Source organism: Anarrhichthys ocellatus, unplaced genomic scaffold, assembly GCF_004355925.1.
Source record: "Anarrhichthys ocellatus isolate YVR2014 unplaced genomic scaffold, GSC_Weel_1.0 scaffold23, whole genome shotgun sequence".
Taxonomy (NCBI): Eukaryota; Metazoa; Chordata; class Actinopteri; order Perciformes; family Anarhichadidae; genus Anarrhichthys; species Anarrhichthys ocellatus.
The window spans coordinates 6,588,877-6,606,096 of record NW_022280053.1 but is presented as its reverse complement, the minus strand read 5'-3'; the positions used below and the strand labels follow the sequence as shown (position 1 = coordinate 6,606,096).

The 17,220-nt window shown below is 45.6% G+C and overlaps 1 protein-coding gene across 5 annotated transcripts; it reads left to right on the top strand.

Moving 5' to 3' along the window:
* The first annotated feature begins 1,178 nt into the window (after nucleotides 1-1,178).
* Nucleotides 1,179-16,731, top strand: sec16a (SEC16 homolog A, endoplasmic reticulum export factor). 5 transcript variants are annotated; one of them, XR_004213170.1, is made up of 31 exons: nucleotides 1,179-1,274; nucleotides 2,677-4,973; nucleotides 5,580-6,110; nucleotides 6,221-6,372; nucleotides 6,519-6,607; nucleotides 6,742-6,865; nucleotides 7,011-7,209; nucleotides 7,528-7,711; nucleotides 7,861-8,003; nucleotides 8,351-8,412; nucleotides 8,956-9,094; nucleotides 9,197-9,439; nucleotides 9,528-9,625; nucleotides 9,735-9,816; nucleotides 9,942-10,059; nucleotides 10,179-10,290; nucleotides 10,400-10,505; nucleotides 10,642-10,782; nucleotides 10,892-11,005; nucleotides 11,303-11,504; nucleotides 11,654-12,129; nucleotides 12,246-12,293; nucleotides 12,600-12,764; nucleotides 12,859-12,969; nucleotides 13,105-13,161; nucleotides 13,258-13,378; nucleotides 13,538-13,675; nucleotides 13,833-13,915; nucleotides 14,376-14,447; nucleotides 14,876-15,641; nucleotides 15,756-15,781. XR_004213170.1 is itself a non-coding variant. In XM_031860195.1 (31 exons), the coding sequence occupies exons 2-31, from the start codon at nucleotides 2,751-2,753 to the stop codon at nucleotides 15,828-15,830; spliced, it is 7,146 nt and encodes a 2,381-aa protein (XP_031716055.1). In that variant the 5' UTR covers nucleotides 1,179-1,274; nucleotides 2,677-2,750; the 3' UTR covers nucleotides 15,831-16,731. The 5 variants fall into 5 exon arrangements, 2 of the variants coding, with proteins under 2 accessions (XP_031716055.1, XP_031716056.1); XM_031860195.1 differs by having other exon boundaries at nucleotides 2,677-6,110; nucleotides 14,876-14,935; nucleotides 15,570-15,641; nucleotides 15,756-16,731; XR_004213168.1 differs by having other exon boundaries at nucleotides 2,677-6,110.
* Nucleotides 16,732-17,220: the final 489 nt, after the last annotated feature.

Below are 17,220 nucleotides of genomic sequence, written 5' to 3'. Positions count from 1 at the left end.
TAATAACATATTATAATGTGTTAGTATCAATCACGGATCCCAAACATCTGTATTTGCAACTATGAATTCTAATTTAAACTTTTAGTCATACATTTAAGAAAAATGTAAGTTGCAATAAGTATTGTTTTAATTGAATCGTAGCCAAAGACTTTCTACTTTAAACTTTCCAAAACATGACAATTTTTGATGGAAAGGGGGGCAGGTAGTATTTTAATATTGAAATACACTGCTAGACTCCATACTCTAGTCTTGTCTAGTTGCGTGACAAGTATCAGAAATGAATCAAAACTATTACATTTTTCGAAAAACAAAAAAAAAAACAATTATTATTCCTGATTGTGGTTCATCCCTTCATAGTGTATTATATTTATCACATCAAAGCGCTCCCCCCAGTGGACAAATGTCCACATTACCTGCAGTCCTCAAATGTTGCTGGTCTTTCACTTTTGGCTCTTATCTTTGGTACTATAATATATTTCATAAGGAGTATACTATAATCTGTTGTTGCACATACACGTATGTGAATGTCATATGTGTATGATATCTGTGTATATTTATATATATTTTAAATACACTGCTTTGATCTGGAATATAGGGAAACTACTCCGTTGGTTTTGCATTAATGCATCATTTGTTCACACTGGTGTAGGGTGATGTAGCATTTTAACTTGATTTATGTGTAATTTATTTGTGTTTGGAGGTATTGCCGCACTCAAATTCAGCCCCCCCATTAGCCCCATTAGGAACAGCCAAGCCACCTGGCATGAACCACACATACATGTCCACTTCTTGAGAACAGCCAGGATATGGTTTAATGTTTCTTTGCATTTACTGCCCTGTAGCTCTCAGTGCCCTATGACGTTACACCACTTACAAAAGATAATTCATGCGCTCTTAACTGCCTATATGTCCTGATGGCCACGCCTGGGTGTAAACACCTGCAGTATACATACATTTGTAATCCCCTTTTACTCAAGTGTTTATTAGAATTCAGTTTAATTTCCATTTGAATTCCAGTTTGCCTGATTAACTGGGACAAAATCTTTTGTTTTCTGTAGAATGCCAACAATTGAACTGAAATTAGATTAACATAAAACAAACTTGTGGATGCACATGAGTTGATTCAGATAAATACACAAAACTTACCTTTAACACGCCCCGGCCGTAGTGACGCAATGGGTGTTTGGCCCGTGACGCGGCATGTACACGTAGCCTAGTAGGATGTGTTCCCTGAAGATGGTGGCGGTGTGTCAGACTCACTGTCCTGCACATTTGTAAGAATTTAATTATTTTTTCTACACATTTCCGACATCGGGTAAGAGTAAATACACACCATCGTTAACAATGCTTCACTCTGAACGTTTCGATCTGGTGTATATACAACAGGCATGAAACTGTTACCCTTGTAGTTAGCATAGGCTAGTTAGCAAGCAATGCTAACTAAGCACTGATGCTAAGGCTAGCTGACCAGGCAGTGAACCTGTTTAGATTACACCAGCGACCTGTAACTGTCCGGCATTTGTCCCGGTCAGTGTTATATAGGATCGGAAGCATAAGTCCTTCGTTTTGGGGGCAATCTTTAGGCGACAGGCGACTTTAGATTGCAGTGTTTTGATGGTTATGGCGTTCAGGACATGTAGCGTTTGAGCTAGTTACCGTTAGCTGTCGAGCCAAAGCACTCTGGACCTTTCCTCACAGACTGCTTAATGTAATTTGATGTCGTGTCAAAACAAAAGGTGTTCGCTAACGTTACCGGTTAGAGTTCAACAAGTGTGGATAATGATCGGAAGTCGATAGTGTGTATCTCAATAGCTAACTTTGTTTTGTTTCATGATGACTGCCCCGGTGAGTTGGTAGTTTACCGGGTTTAATTTATAATCTGGACGGTTTGAAATATCCTGGATCACATTTAGAGCTCGTCTGTCCAAGAACTCTTTCCTACTAACGCTCTCTGTTATTGATATACCTTTCTATCATTTAAAATGCTCTGTGTCAGTCCATGCTAGCTCCCCCGAGCTTCTCACTGACAGATTCACAGTGTTTGTATCCGATAGATGTGATGATCTCATCAGTTTACTTTGTCTTTTGTTTTGTATTTATGGCATCTTTATTAAAATGTCTTTGCCAGCAACTAACCTTATCAACAAAAGCGATACAGCTGCGCAAAAGCACAAGTTAGCAGCAGGGCTTATTTGACACTTTTTAGTTAACTGCTACATCAGCCAGTTCCTGTTTAGTAACTTCAGTCCTAACATCAGCTTTCCTTTCCTTTCCTATGTCACTATGCTATTTGTCAGTAGTTTCTAGAAGCCACTAGACTCACAAGGTTTTTTTTTTTTATCAAGAATGAATCCGTAATTCTTCAGAACAGTTCTTCCAACAGAATTAAATAAGCCTTTGTATTTGTTTTTGGTGTTTGAGGTAGATGAACTATACTCGGAGTGCGTGATGTAATCAAAGTTGCCATTCACTACAATCAGTCAATTGTGTTTTACTCAATGAAGTACTGTCGTGTTATTCATAACATCTCAGAGCTGATGTAGAAATTGCCACGTTGTACCCTTCGTTTCAATAAAATCCTAGCCCATTACACAAATAAAGGTGTGGTGTAATCCATCCGAGAGGCATGTGTATAGCTTACTGTTAACCACTCCCTCTTTACTTTTCTTTACGCAGCTTTGCCTGACTTCAGTCGCTTCAGTGACATCTACTAAAGTGACCTGGTCCTCGGACCTGTTAGCCCTGCAGCCATGCAGCCACCTCCTCGGACTGGACCTTCGGGGGCCTCGGGCCCACCTCCTTCTGGGCCCAATATGTTCCGCAGGACCAGGCCTCACAAGCATCCAGCAGCTACTGCCACAATGCCACCTGCTACACAACCCATGACAAATCCTTTTGCTTTTGTTGGAGCTCCTCCCCCTATGGCTGCAGGTGGTGTCCCAACAATACCCAACAGCAACCCTCCACCAATGCAGGCCCCACCCAACACCATGTACTCTCAGGCTGGCTCGGGGCTGCCTCCACAACCACAGACACTGGGGGATGTCCCAGCTCCTCTTCCTGGTCCCCCACCCTCCTCTCTACCAGGGGTGACACTGTTCAACCCTCACAGTGCAGCATCCCCTGTTTACTCAGCACCCAGTCCTGTAGGATACGCATCCTCGCATAGTGAACAGGGCTATTTTAATTCTACAGAACAGACACCATCCATGGCTGCAGAGCCACCTCCTGTGGCCCCGGCACCGGGTCAGACACCTTTTAACCAGGAATATCAAGGACAGCCTGCTCCTCAGCCCATGTTGTTCCAGCCTGTACCTCCCACCTCCTCCTGTTCTCAGTGGGCCCCTGATCACGGAAGTCGCCCTCCATCAGTTCAGAACTATTTCCAGCCTACTAGTGACCCTCCACCACAGCCTTTCACTTTACCTCCACAGACCCAGATGTACCCCTCCCACACCTCATCGCCCCATCACAACACCCCCACCCCTCCAACACAACCTGGACATCCCCAGGTTCAAGCTCCTCTTCCTCCCCAGAACCCTGTAAATGCCCCCAGTTCTCAGTGGCCTGACCCAAATGCACCCCAGCAGCATAATTTCCACTTCCAACCTCAGAGCTACTTCAGTCAGACTTCTGCCCCCCAGGACTCATGGTTCAATATGCCTCCACAGGACTCAGGCTACCACCAAATGGGGACCGGCCTAGCCCATCCTCAGCCCCGGCCTTACTCTGTTGGATCTCAACATGTGCCCAACACTGGGGCTGGGGCTAGTTCTGCCCCTGCCCCAGTCCATGCCCCATACTCTCAGGAGTCTGGTGCACTCTCAATGTTCTTCAAAGACAATGATGTGGAAAATGAAGAAACACTGGCTGGAGATAGAAACAAGGCAGTGAATGGTATCCCTGGATCTTTTCAGCATCAGAGCAACCCACAAGCCCACAGTGGCCAAGCAGATGTTCCTTTGGATTATCAAGGACCTCCTCTGCAAGATCATTCACACCTACCATACATGAATGATGGCAACCATGCTCCACAGGCAGGTACCCATAAGACTCATGATTCCCAGTACGACCATGTGGAGAATTTGGAGTGTGTCCCGAACCAGGAAGTATTACCCAGTGATATTCATGGCAGCCCTGCTGCTACAGCAGCACATGGAGTTGACCAATATGAAACCGGGCCTAACCTCGAGACTCCCGACTCTATTCAAAGACCAATTAGATCGGCCAGTGTGTCATCCAACTATAGCAATATGAGCCATGGAAGTGGAAGTGGCACTCGACGGCAACAGGGAGTAGTAGGCACCTTTATTCAGCAGGAAAGCCCACGTCTCACTGATGACGCTAGCCTGTTTGCTGCCACTGGAGGCTACTTTGAGCAGATTGATTCTTCTCCAGCTGTAGATATGGGTGTGCAACAGAGCTCCCTGGAGCAGATGTGGCCTCCCACACCTAGCCCCCCAAAACCAACTGGCATCTTTCAAGCCAGTGCTAACAGCTCTTTTGAACCTGTACGCTCTCATGGGGTTGGGGTGCGTCCTGCTGAAGTTGATAGGGCTAAAATGGTCGCGGAAATGGGTGCAGATGCTACACCTGGCAACCTGGAGCAGCCACCAGATAATATGGAAAATATTTATGGCTCAGGACACCCCCTTCCTGCTGGGGCTGGTGGTGGTCTCCCTCATCTGCCACACCCAGTGATTCTCTCTCTCTCTCGACCGTCATCCCGTGCTTTCGGGGGCAGTCGGCCCTGTGAGAGCCCTGCCACTACTCTGTGGGCTCAGCATGACCCTACCAGCTTGGCCGCTGGCATCCTCCTCGCCCCTGCTGCCCCAACGGTTCTCGCTCCTTTACGAGAGCCCAGTGCTGATGTCATCCAACCTCCAGAGGATGGCGCACTGGACCTGCAACCCTCTCAGAGAATCCAGCCAATGTCACAGCAACACTCAGAGAACCTAGAGAACCCACCAAAGGTCAGTGAGGCAGAGCCAACTGACCCTCAAGGCAACCTGGGCTATGCTTCTCTCCTTGTGTCCGACTCGCTCGACCAGCCTGTTTTGATTGCCCCGCCTGTGTCCAATCACATTGTGATCGCCCCCAGTACCCCTGCTCAAGCACCCAGTCAAAGTAGCCTTAGGGAAACAACCCCCCCTGTAAGAATTGTCACACAGGGACAGGGTGCCAGTACCTCCCAACCACCTCCAATGACCTCCAATCACAATCCAGTGTTTGCTCCTGGACCTATAAGCTTCAATTCTTCTGCCTCTAACCAGGGCCCGCTCAATCTGACCCGAGACCACACGGAAGCGGCAACATCGGACATTATAGCTCCGCCGCAGTCTCAGCAAGTCCGCCCTCCTCTCTCAAGGGGCCAATCGCTGGCTGGAGTCAGCCACTCTGCTCTCCAAGTTAATCCACAGGCTTCTCTTGTGACTGCTCCCGTCTCTAATCATAATCCGCCGTCAAATTATGAACTGCTTGATTTTTCTATGCACCAATCACAAGCCCAGAATCAAACATCTGGCCAGCCTTCCTCTCTACACGAGTCTCCACAGTCTAGTAATGGATTTTACCTACAGGTCACCAAAGATGCTCAGCAGGGGGTAGGAGTGCAAGGGAATGTCCCTTTCCAGATGCCGGCCTCTTCATCTACCCCACAGGTACCACCAGCACCCTCCCAAGCAGTTGCAAACATCCAGCCGCCACCAGCTGAACCCCCTAAGACATCAGACCCTCAGGCTGCACTGCAGGGACAACATTATGCTCCTCCTGTTCCAGGGAGTGGAGCACAACCCTCCAGTGACCAGTATCCACCTCCAGCACAGGGGCCCGCTGCGGGGAGTGCTCCCCCATCCACTGCTGCATACCCCCCATGGCCTCGAGGACCAGTACCTCCAGGAGCTTCCCAGCCAGCTCCTGCGGAACCACCTCGACCACCCTCCTCTGCAGGCAGTCAGCAAGGCTATGGGCCCCCTGCTCCAGTGCCTGGGCTGATGTATGGTGGCTATTACGGTAATTATGGAGAATACCCGGATGGCAGAGCACCATATCCACCTGGCCAGTACCCACCACCACCACCTGGGGATCCTAGAGCACAGCAATATTATCAAGTACGTGAAACTTTTTTTGGTTTGCTCTCTTGTAAATGTATTCATCTGCAACTTCTGCCGTGGGATGTAAGAAATTAAACCGAAACTCCCTAATTGCTCTTATCTTTCAGGATGGTCCATACAGGGGCAGAGCAGATCCGTGGTATGGCAGATATGAAGGGCAGATCCCACCGCAACGCGATCCAAACTACCAGTACAGAGAGCCTCAGCCAGAACGACCCAGCTCCAGAACTAGTCAGTACTCTGACAGGCCCTCATCCAGGTCTGTGAAACCATCATCGAGTATATGACACGTTAACGGTGCTGGCATATGAGCATATGCCAGCACTGTTATATTTAGTCGTTAATTTGTTTGTTGCAGTCCCTTTTTCTTGACCCGTAAAGCTCACCTTTTTGTTTCTCCCACAGGCAAGGCTGTCCTGAAGATTACCAGAGAGCCAACCAAAGTGCCTATAATGAATATTATGCAGAATACGCCAAACAATATGAATATGGAGGTATGAGCCATAGAGCATTGAAAGCTGTGATTACCTGCTAGTATGAATATGTAAAACAATTAGTTCGCAAAACACATTAATCCTTTTGTGTATATAAATGTTTTTGATATAATCTCCATATTTTCTGTGGGAAGGATACAACTACGGACAGTATGACCCCCGCTACAGAGGATACTATGATCCCGCCTACTGGGCTAATTATGATGAAAGCTACAGAGGCAGGGAGAACTACTATAATCCACAGGTGTATCCTGCCAGGTATGCAGAGAAACCCATTCATGTACATTTGAATGAAATTGTTGTTGTTACATTAATGCATTGTGGTGGACAGACAATAGATTCAAAATGGAAGGTTGAAGTTTATCTAAGTGTGATAAACAAACACGGTACACTCTGCTCACAGGAAAGAGGGCTATGATGATCAGTGGCGGTACTATCCCGGTTATGATGCCAGTTTCGATGACGATTACCGGCGACGTGGAGAAACGTACGCCGATGACTTCGACCGACGCAGTGTCCACAGCGAGCAGTCGGCACACAGCGCGCACAGCTCTCAGAGCCACCACAGCAGACGGAGCAGCTTCAGCTCACGATCACAACAGGTGAGTGTGCAGATTTGGTCTATTTTACCTGTTGGTGTTTTTGCCACTCTTAACTTACACTATTGTGACTTGCATAAAGTTGTCAGCATCATCCCAATAACTATCAGCAGCATAGACTTAAGATATAGATAGTAACCAGGCAAAAAACGTTTTTTGTGTCTTATTTGACGAAGGGCTAACTCTGCTCTCTTGAAATGAGTTTTTACACTTATAAACTGTTTGTTGTTGTTCTTGAAAATGTGTGCAACTTACAGTATGTGCGTGTTTACTTTTATGTTTTATTTGATAATTAACTTTATTGGTCTTCACGCCCTGCAGAGCCAGGTGTATAGAAGCCAGCCTGACTTAGTGTCAGCGGCCTATGACGTCACATCATCCACGCTGGCTGTGGACTACTCCTATGGACAGTACCCGGACCAGCCTGATGCCACCCAGAACTACAGCCAGTACCTCTATCCCTCTGAGTACATGGCAGACAGCACCTGGATCGCCCCTGAGCAACGTAAGTACACAATCCTTTATTGAACGGTAATGCCAAACAGAATTGACTCGAGTTCAGTCAAGTGCAAATGAAACCACTAGATTTGGGACATTATACAGGTTCCTTCATGCGTCCACCTGCTCTTAGTCTGACTGATGGTTTCCCTCTAGCTCCTCCACGTCCTTCAACCCCAGAGAAGTTCACCATACCCCACCGTTGTGCCCGCTTTGGACCTGGTGGTCATCTGGTCCAAGTTCTGCCCAACCTCCCCTCAGCTGGACAGCCTGCTCTCGTTGACATCCACAATTTGGAGGTACATTTTTAAAACATTGTATTTCAGAAGCTCATTGCGGGGGTGTTAGCGTAGGGTATTGATGTTGCTGTTGCACTATTTTGGGCATTCCTTCTTACAGAAAGACTGTTTCTTTTTTTAAAAGGAGCAGGGTACTGAAAACCCTGCAACCTGCAAACTCAGTAAAATGTCGCACCCTAACTGCTTCTTCAGGCTCTTGAGAACATGTTATGTATGCTGCTCAAACTGTCAGAATATTGTAGCTTTGCTTGTGATTTTTTTTTTTTTCTTTTATATGCATATAACAGCTTCACAAAGTTATGGCTGTTAATATAAAGTAATATTTTGATCCATATCTGTATTTGCAGACCATACTCCAAGACACCCCGGATCAGGCAGAACTACGAGCTTTCCCTGGACCTCTTGTGAAGTAAGTGCATGCTGCACTTCTTCTCCATCACAAAAGGCTTTCAGTCATTGACCTTTTAAAGAACAATGGTGGCTATGTTCTATATTTTGTTGTTGTCGGCGACCCCCACGAAAAGATCAAAACCATCAATGCATTAGTCTGACTTCCTTCACCTATTGGCCCATTGGTTCCTACTGAACGTGAAACATCTTAAAAACCAGTTAAAGAATATATAGTTTCTTTTTTCTTTTTAAGCATGAGCAAACCGGAGTAGATGGTGTATTTGCTGGGGCATTGGCTACACAGACAATACTTCACTTCATTCTTGGTTTTGGTCTTTTCAAGAGATTTTTTGATAAGAAGAACAAGTCACCACAAGTATTCATAAGACTTTCCGAGCGCTGCATATTTAGCTGCAAACTACCGATTTGGATACAAATACTGTGTATAAATGAGTTAAATGAGCAGTTTTTATTTGTCTCTTGATATCCGTATGTATAAAAGGTAGCACTGGTTTGACCAGCCGCAGCGAGTCTGTCTCACGTCTTGTGTCCTGTCCCTCAGGGAGGAGACCCATAAGGTGGACGTGATAAAGTTCTCCCAGAACAAAGCGCTGGAGTGTTCTCATGACAACAACCTCTTGGACAGGGACTCTGCCCGCCTGCTCTGGGAGTTCATTGTGCTGCTCTGTAGACAGAACGGGGTAAGAAGACTGTGCGAAACATAAGTGTGTCAAAGTAGGAATGTGACTTTTGTATATCTTTCCTGAAACAACCTCCTCACTGTCACACTCTCGTTTCTTAAGACCGTGGTCGGCACAGACATCGCTGACCTCTTGCTGAAGGAGCATCGCTCTGTCTGGCTACCGGGCAAGAGTCCAAATGAAGCCAACTTGATTGATTTTAACAATGAACCGCTGGCACGAGCCGAGGAAGAGCCGGGAGCGGGACCGCTGTCCCTCCTGTCTGACACCTTCATGATTGTCCCAGAGAACCTCGGCAAGGAAACGGAGCGCTTCAGGGAGCTGCTGCTGTTTGGCCGCAAGAAGGTAAAGAGAGACCCTCTTTCACTGCGTTATAGTCGGTTAACTATTATCTTGTAATCTGAAATGAGTTCCACTTTTGTCTGTGAAATAGGATGCGCTGGAAGCCGCTATGAAGGGAGGTCTCTGGGGCCACGCCCTGCTGTTGGCCAGTAAGATGGACAACAGGACACATGCACGTGTCATGACAAGGTAAAGCACCAGTGGCATTAAAATGTTGGGACTCCTAAACCTTGCTGCACCTGCATTCTGTGATCATTTTAACAGATTTAAAGATTATTTTGTCTGTTTGTTGTTTTAGGTTTGCCAACAGTTTGCCCATCAATGACCCTCTTCAGACAGTGTACCAGCTCATGTCAGGGAGGATGCCTGCATCAGCCACTGTAAGCGTTTCTTCGTCCCTCTCTCTCTCTTCAACACTTTTTCACGATCGTTCTGAAGAAGTCGCACAAGCTGTGTGTGTGTCTTTATTGCCACTTCAGTTGAGATGTGTTTCGTACTTGTACAGTGCTGCGGAGAGGAGAAGTGGGGTGACTGGCGCCCTCACCTGGCCATGGTGCTGTCTAACCTCACACACACCCTGGACCTGGACACTCGCACAATCACCACTATGGGGGACACTCTCGGTAGGATAGCAATAAATAAAACGCTGTCGTCTCTCACTGCACTGAGCTGATAAGGATTTCATTCTTTACCACAACAAGCACATTACCTTACATTCTCTCTGTGCTGATTTTTGTGGCAGTATCCAAGGGGCTGGTTGATGCTGCACACTTCTGCTACTTGATGGCTCAAGTTGGTCTGGGAGTTTTCACTAAGAAGAGCACCAAGATGGTTCTGGTTGGCTCCAACCACAGGTTAGAGACAGAGGTCCTTTTTTTTTTTTTTTTTTTTTTTTTGACCGCAACACAGTTTGCACATAATAAGCCACACACATAACCTCATCTTTTTGTTTCTTCACTTCAGTTTGTCCTTCTACCAATGTGCGACCAATGAAGCTATCCAGAGGACGGAGGCCTACGAGTATGCTCAGTCTCTGGGCTCCCAACCGTGCTCACTACCCAATTTCCAGGTAGATAAAATAGTTAATTGTACTATATTAAATAGGTCTGTGCAGACTTTCCCTACCACTACGTCATAGCACATGATTTAAAGGTTCTACTACTGAGGAATAACACTGTTCTCTAATCTGTATTGTCTGTTATCAGGTGTTCAAGTTGATCTATGCATGCCGCTTGGCTGAAGCAGGCCTGAGCGCTCAGGCCTTCCACTACTGTGAAGTTATTTCTAGGAACGTCCTCGTGCAGCCTTCCTATTACTCTCCTGTCTTCATAAGCCAAATCATACAGGTATATGCACTCGCTCTCCTCCTTGGCTACCACTCTGTAGCTCCTCTGCTGAGAAACGTACTCGCTTTAGCATTCTAAGAAATGTAATTGTAACGCTGTATGTTGACAGATGTCGGAAAAGCTGCGATTCTTTGATCCGCAACTGAAGGAGAAGCCGGAGCAGGAGCTGTTCAATGAGCCTGGATGGCTGATCCACCTCAGACAGCTGGATGGACAGATACGGGTGAGGAGAAGGAAGAAACATGTTAGTAGTTCTGCGGGAGGATTTTCAAAATAAAGCTTTTTGTTTTAGTAGTATGTTTTCAGTGTATGTAATGATGTGCTACTAGGACTTGATTTTGACCATAATTGAAGACCAAGAATGAATCAGTTTTTTCAAACTGTGTGAATTTCAAAATTCCAACATTTTATTTGACGTAGAGGTTGTGGGATTGTTATAACATGTAGAATTATTCTCTCTCATTTGTTCCCATGTAGCAAATGCTTGAAGCTTGTCTTTTATTTAATTATTGTTTTTCAGACGGGAGTGATTACATACAATGAAGACAGAGCAACTCCGACACAGTACGACTGCAGCAGCCCCAGCTCTGACTTGGACCAGCTGAGTCCACCTGAACCTTACAGCATGCCTGTGGAGTTGGATGGCCCCACCCCCGACAACCCACTAATGAGCTCATTACTTCCCGGGCCTCCACCGCAGGGAGTTCAGCTGATGCCTCCAGGTGTGTGTGTGTGTGTGTGTGTGTGTGTGTGTGTGTGTGTGTGTGTGTGTGTGTGTGTGTGGTGTTTCTTGTAGTTTCCTTTTTAACCTCACTTTAATATGAACCAGATTCAGGATGCATCAGATCTCATATCTTCTACTTTCTCTCAGCTCCCACCTCTATCCTCCAAGACGGGATGTCCCCTCCCCAGCATTTACCCTCCAATGAAGTGCCCCAGTTCTACCCAGTACCCCCCAGTGGACCACCAGGCCAGATGGCCCACTCAGGCTACCCTCCACAGGATCCTGGCTTTGCCCCCCCTCCCTTCCAACCGCAACAGGAGCAGGTAGAGATGTTCCCAGGAGCCCATCAGCAGCCGTGTCCCGTGCCTCTTCAACTGGGCCAAATGTCACCACACATGCACCCCCCTCAGGTGCCGCATTCACCAATACAGATGAACCCCCCGCTACCCCAGATGCACCGTAACATGCCCCAGCACATGCCCCCTTCTCCCGGGCACATGCCACCTGCAGAGCAGATGTCCTACGCCCCACCAGAGATGCACGCTGCTCAGCCGATATCATCCTCTCCACCCAGGAGCTCCTTCACACCACAGATGGACTTCTATGACCACATGGCTCACATGGTGAGTATCTGGCTGTATGCACATCTAACAAAGTATTATGTATAGCCTTCTGCCTTGCTTTTGTGTTGCGAGTTTGATAGAAAATAATAACCTAGTTGTCTTTTCTGGTGCTGCAGGGTCCAGGGAGGAGGTCGAGGACTACTTCGCAATCTTCAATGCATATGGTGCGTTCGTGTGTCGCGTTTAAACTGCTAAAATAATTGGATTTTGCACTTGTTTTCAGAACTGATGTGAAACAGGTGTTTTCATTCTCCTCGGAAAAAAATGGAGCTTAATTGTTCATGGTGTTTAAACTTGGCTTTAGTTTCCAGAAAATGAATTGAATCTCTACAATGTGATTGTTAGACTCATGGACATGAAAAGAAAAGAAAAAGATAAGGCACCCCAAAAAGCAGCTCTTTCTGTGAGATGCCCAAAAGCAAGGTACATGTATATGTGTGTTATTCTGACCAGTATTTTCTGGTCTGCAGCCTTCAGGACGCCGCTCTCGCACCACCTCCGAATCTTCCACTCATTCTGGCGGAAGAGAGCGGAGCAACTCGGTTATCAAGCAGGCCTCTCCACCTCCACCTTCGATTCCTGAACAGCCCCGCATAGAAGAGGCCAAGAAAGCCAAGAAAGACTCCCCGAAAAAGGTTCATATTCAGACATTAACCATTTATATCCTGTGTCAGTGCTCCTACAGCGTTCATGGGTGATTACCAGTGCTGTTTCCTGTCTTTCACACAGGGTAGTGGAGGAGGAGGAGGAGGAGGAGGAGGTGGTAGTGGTGGTTGGCTAAACTGGCTCTATAGGAAGGGGAAGAATGAGGCTCACTTGCCAGATGACAAAAACAAATCTGTAAGTTATAGCTTTTATGTGTGCAGGTCTTATTTTTAGCATTCTTCTGTATTCATTGTCATATTTTTGCATGAGTTTTGTTTCTGTCCCACTACGTGTGAGCTGTACTAAGGGCCGTATGTTCTTTACTGTCAGATCGTGTGGGATGAAAAGAAGCAGAAGTGGGTCGACTTGAACGAGCCTGAAGAAGAGGTCTGTAATGACAGATTCATATTTTGAAGCAGACTGACTGTTGAAAGCTTTATAGATCAACCAGTTCTCTTTTTATTTTATTTGTATTTTTTTTAGAGTAAGCCCCCTCCACCTCCTCCCCCTGGCGTTCCCAAGATGCCTATGATGCCCAGCCACGGAGGGCCTGCCAGACCCCCGGGTAGTGGTCCTCCTGTCAACATGTTCTCCAGGAGAGCAGGTGAGATGAGGGCTCTTCAATGTGGCTTTTGGCTTGACAAACTCTGTGCTTGACCTTGCATAATACTTTAACTACAAGTTGTTAAGAAATCAGTCAAGGAGACCACATATTGTCGTACTAGTCAGTCAGCTTTCACACTTGTTTTCTCTTTCTTCTCAGGCACGAGGAGCAGATACGTGGACGTTCTGAACCCCAGTAGGATTGCTAAACCGGGCGGATTAGGCCCTGCTCCTGCAGACATCTTCGCTCCTTTGGCGCCAATGTCCATGCCCGCTAACCTATTTGTGCCTAGTTCAGGTGCGTGTCATGTGTCAGAAGTAATTACAGTGAAATGATGATTGTAAATTAACCGGTCTTAGTTTATGATTGCTGCAAATGGTTTTGTTTGATTTTGGAAGCCACTGTACAATTAAAGATTGAAGTAATAAAATATTCTTCTGTATCTCTGGTTTAGCTCCTGACGATCAACAACCTCTAGAAGGCAGCGAAGGAGGGAATCTGGAGCAGAATTCACCAAACGCCATCGCTGCTACACAGGTATCTATTTCTCTTTACTGGTGAACCTAGTGAGTTTAAAATGTCATACTTTTCATATAGTGTAATTGTTGAAATGTGAAATCAAAGGACAAGTTCACTAAAATATATGTTGTGGAATGAATTAGTGAGCTTTACATGTGCTGTTAGGTGTGTTTTATCAGGTGATTCACCTTTAGACAGAGCCAGGATAGCTGTTTTGCTCTGTTTCCAGTCACTATGCTAAGCTAAGTTAGCCACCTGCTGGCAGAATGCAAAAAAACGTATTTCCTCAAAATGCTGAACTTTCTACAAGGAGCGATGTTTGAGTGCTTTCTTCTTCAAATAGAGCACCTAAGATACAAGAGTCTTTATAACATGTCAAGATGGCAGATAAGCTCCTTTAGCCGGTCAACATGAAGTACAAAGCTGAAGCTCTACTCATCCACCTTCCCCTCTGATGCACTCTAATTAATCCGATTAGATGTTCAACCCAACGTTGTTACCGCCTGCCCCAGAAGGTCCTCCCGTGCCTGATGGCTCACAGTCCGGGGAGGTAAGACACGTTTCTCCTGTCCGCTGCTACTGTAGCCACCATCATCATGCCACCACTGACCCATGACGCTCGCCAGCTTAACAGCCAGTGCGTGCAGTGTGCTTATCAGTATGAATGTAAGATGATGTCAGAGGGTGAAGGAACATGGGAATGCATGCATGTCGACTTAAAATCTTTCCCCATAAACTCGCTAAATGCGCAGCCTTGATGCAATGTTGAATCTGTGCTCCATTTGTTGTTTTAATCTAATTCTCTCCATGTCTGTTTATCCAAAGAATCATAATTTTCTATCGCTAATTGTGTTCATTTTCATTCTGAACTGTTGGATAGTGGAAACAGATCTAAGCTGCTGCATGGGAGATTGATAATATGGGTTTGTGGTTTGTGTTTTTGTTGTCGACTGTTTATTTCCCTTCTGCTGTCTTTAGCTCTCACGTTCTAGCTCAATGAGTTCTTTATCACGCGAAGTGAGTCAGCATTTAAACCAGGTACCTCCAGCTGGGCCTCAAATGGTCCACTCTCATCCCCCGCCTGCCGCCCACATAGCTCACCTCGTCACAAGTAGCACGCTTCACCATTTGCACCCGAAGCTTCACCGCCCGTCTAACCCAGGATGTCTGCCGGCTCACCTGCCCGCTGTCTCCAGCATTTCTAACGTAACTCTGTGTATGTTAAGAACAACCAAACCCGGCGAACGATCAACAAATTTAAACAAACCGACCAAGTGGTCGTGACCACGATTAAGTTCCTTATCTTTATCTGGTGCCATCAAAAGGTCAGAATATAATTTGTCGGATAATTTGGTTTATGAGCAAATATTCTTATCAGCCTCGGCTGTACTTTGTTCTAGCAGAGATCAGAGTGAGGCGTTCTGGAGACAGGCAGCTCCCTTGCTTGTTGTCAACACACAGCTTCAATAACCCGTCATAAAGCTTGCATGGTGACTGAAATACATGAAACGGTGGTCTGTCATGCTGCCTCCCTGTGAATCATAGTGCTCGTTGCCATTACTTTTCCTTGACGTCAGTTTTCAAATGTTGTCCCCCTCGACCTCCTCTGCCCATAGAAGTGATACGACGGTGACACTGCACACACTGTAGTGACTCCGTTTGTTCTTTGCAGAGTCATGTCCAAGCGCAGGAAACGGCACCCGCTGGAGGCGTCACCTTTTATAACCCTGCACAGTTTGCACAGGTGAGAAAATACAATAGTTTAGTCTGTCTCTCATTTGTCACCTTTTCACTTCATAACGCTCTTTCCTTGCTGCTGTTTTTTTTTTTTTTTTTTTTTTTTAAACCCCTTTCCCAGACAAGTGCACCATCGGGAGGTGGACACCGCACTGGACGTCTGGGCGGTCAGCGCCAGTACCCAGTGATGAAATAAACATCTTGCAGAGAGGTTGTGTGAACAGACTTGTTGGATAGAGTGAGATCTTACTTGGAAGTAAATGAAGCACATGGACACACGGCTCTCTACCTGGACCTTTTTTTTTTTTTTTTTTTTTAAACCTGCGCCTAAGAAGAGCTTAATCAGTCTCCATCATGTAGATCTTTGTCCCGCCACTTAACCACTCTTTCATCTATTTCTTTGGTTCAGTAATTGTCACCGGTGTATTTTTAACGGGCACCGCGTTTTCTTGGAAGGGATTTTTTTTTTTTTTTCCTGCATCTAAACAGAAAACACGGTCGTGTAATGGGTTTTAACTCACACGCACGTAAAAGCTAAAACTTGGATGCATTCATACACACACTGTGTGTTCGTGTACAATAAAAAAAAAAATGTTGCTCTTCAAATCTAACACTGTTAACAGAATGATCATCCGAGGTCCCGTTTTAGGTTTCCCTTTGTGTCTAAATGTCCCTGTTTGATCGATTGATTGTATGTGTGATGGATAGAAAGTGGCACCTTTTTAATTTCACATTGTGAACTTTGTATGTGCATTTGCAGCTCTTTGGTCAACTGGAGACGACATGCTGTGTGAGAGAATGAATCATGTTGATAGCGCCATTGTCTGCTGTGTTTGTGTTTCCTTCAGTAAAGGAAAGATGTTTGATGAACCAGGAAAGACACTCTTAGTGTCTTCACAAACCTGAGAGTTGAAGAGTGTTTGGATGCTGCTCGTTTCAGATATTTATTTCAATGTCCTCCTGCCCATCAACAACTCTTAACTTTAAAGATGCGTCGGGGTCTTTCGTCCACGTTAGGCTTCAGTTTCTCCTCTGAGAAATGTGTCTATCACTGAAACGAGTGGAGGTCTTCAGAACAGCAGGAATTGGGATTAGAACTGTTTTAAATGTCGCTAAAAAGAAATCTATCCAAATATTTGTATATCAGATTGATTGTATTTATGAGCTGTAGGCATAAAGGTGTGTGTGTGTGTGTGTGTGTGTGTGTGTGTGGAGAGCAACTATTTTTTTCTGATAGCTTTGAAGAAATGCAGTTATGACTCACCAGAGATGATGCAGATTAATTTACTGATTGTTTGTATTGGCCGCTTATGCAGACAAATAAATCTTTATCTAAATTGTGAATTGAGAGTTAATTGTGCTCTAAATACTACCTTGTCATTTGAATTTGCTGATGTGTAATTCAATTATTTGTCATCCTAAATGTTCCTGCTTCAATGATTTTGTAGACCTCCGGTTATGATTTTAAAAGGTCCCCTTTTGTTTCAGAGAAGGAATAGTTTTGCCCAATGTTTTAAAGTTCCTCATGTAAAATTCTTGACATGAAACAGTGAATACAGAAGGTGAAAACGAAATGGTAATAAAGT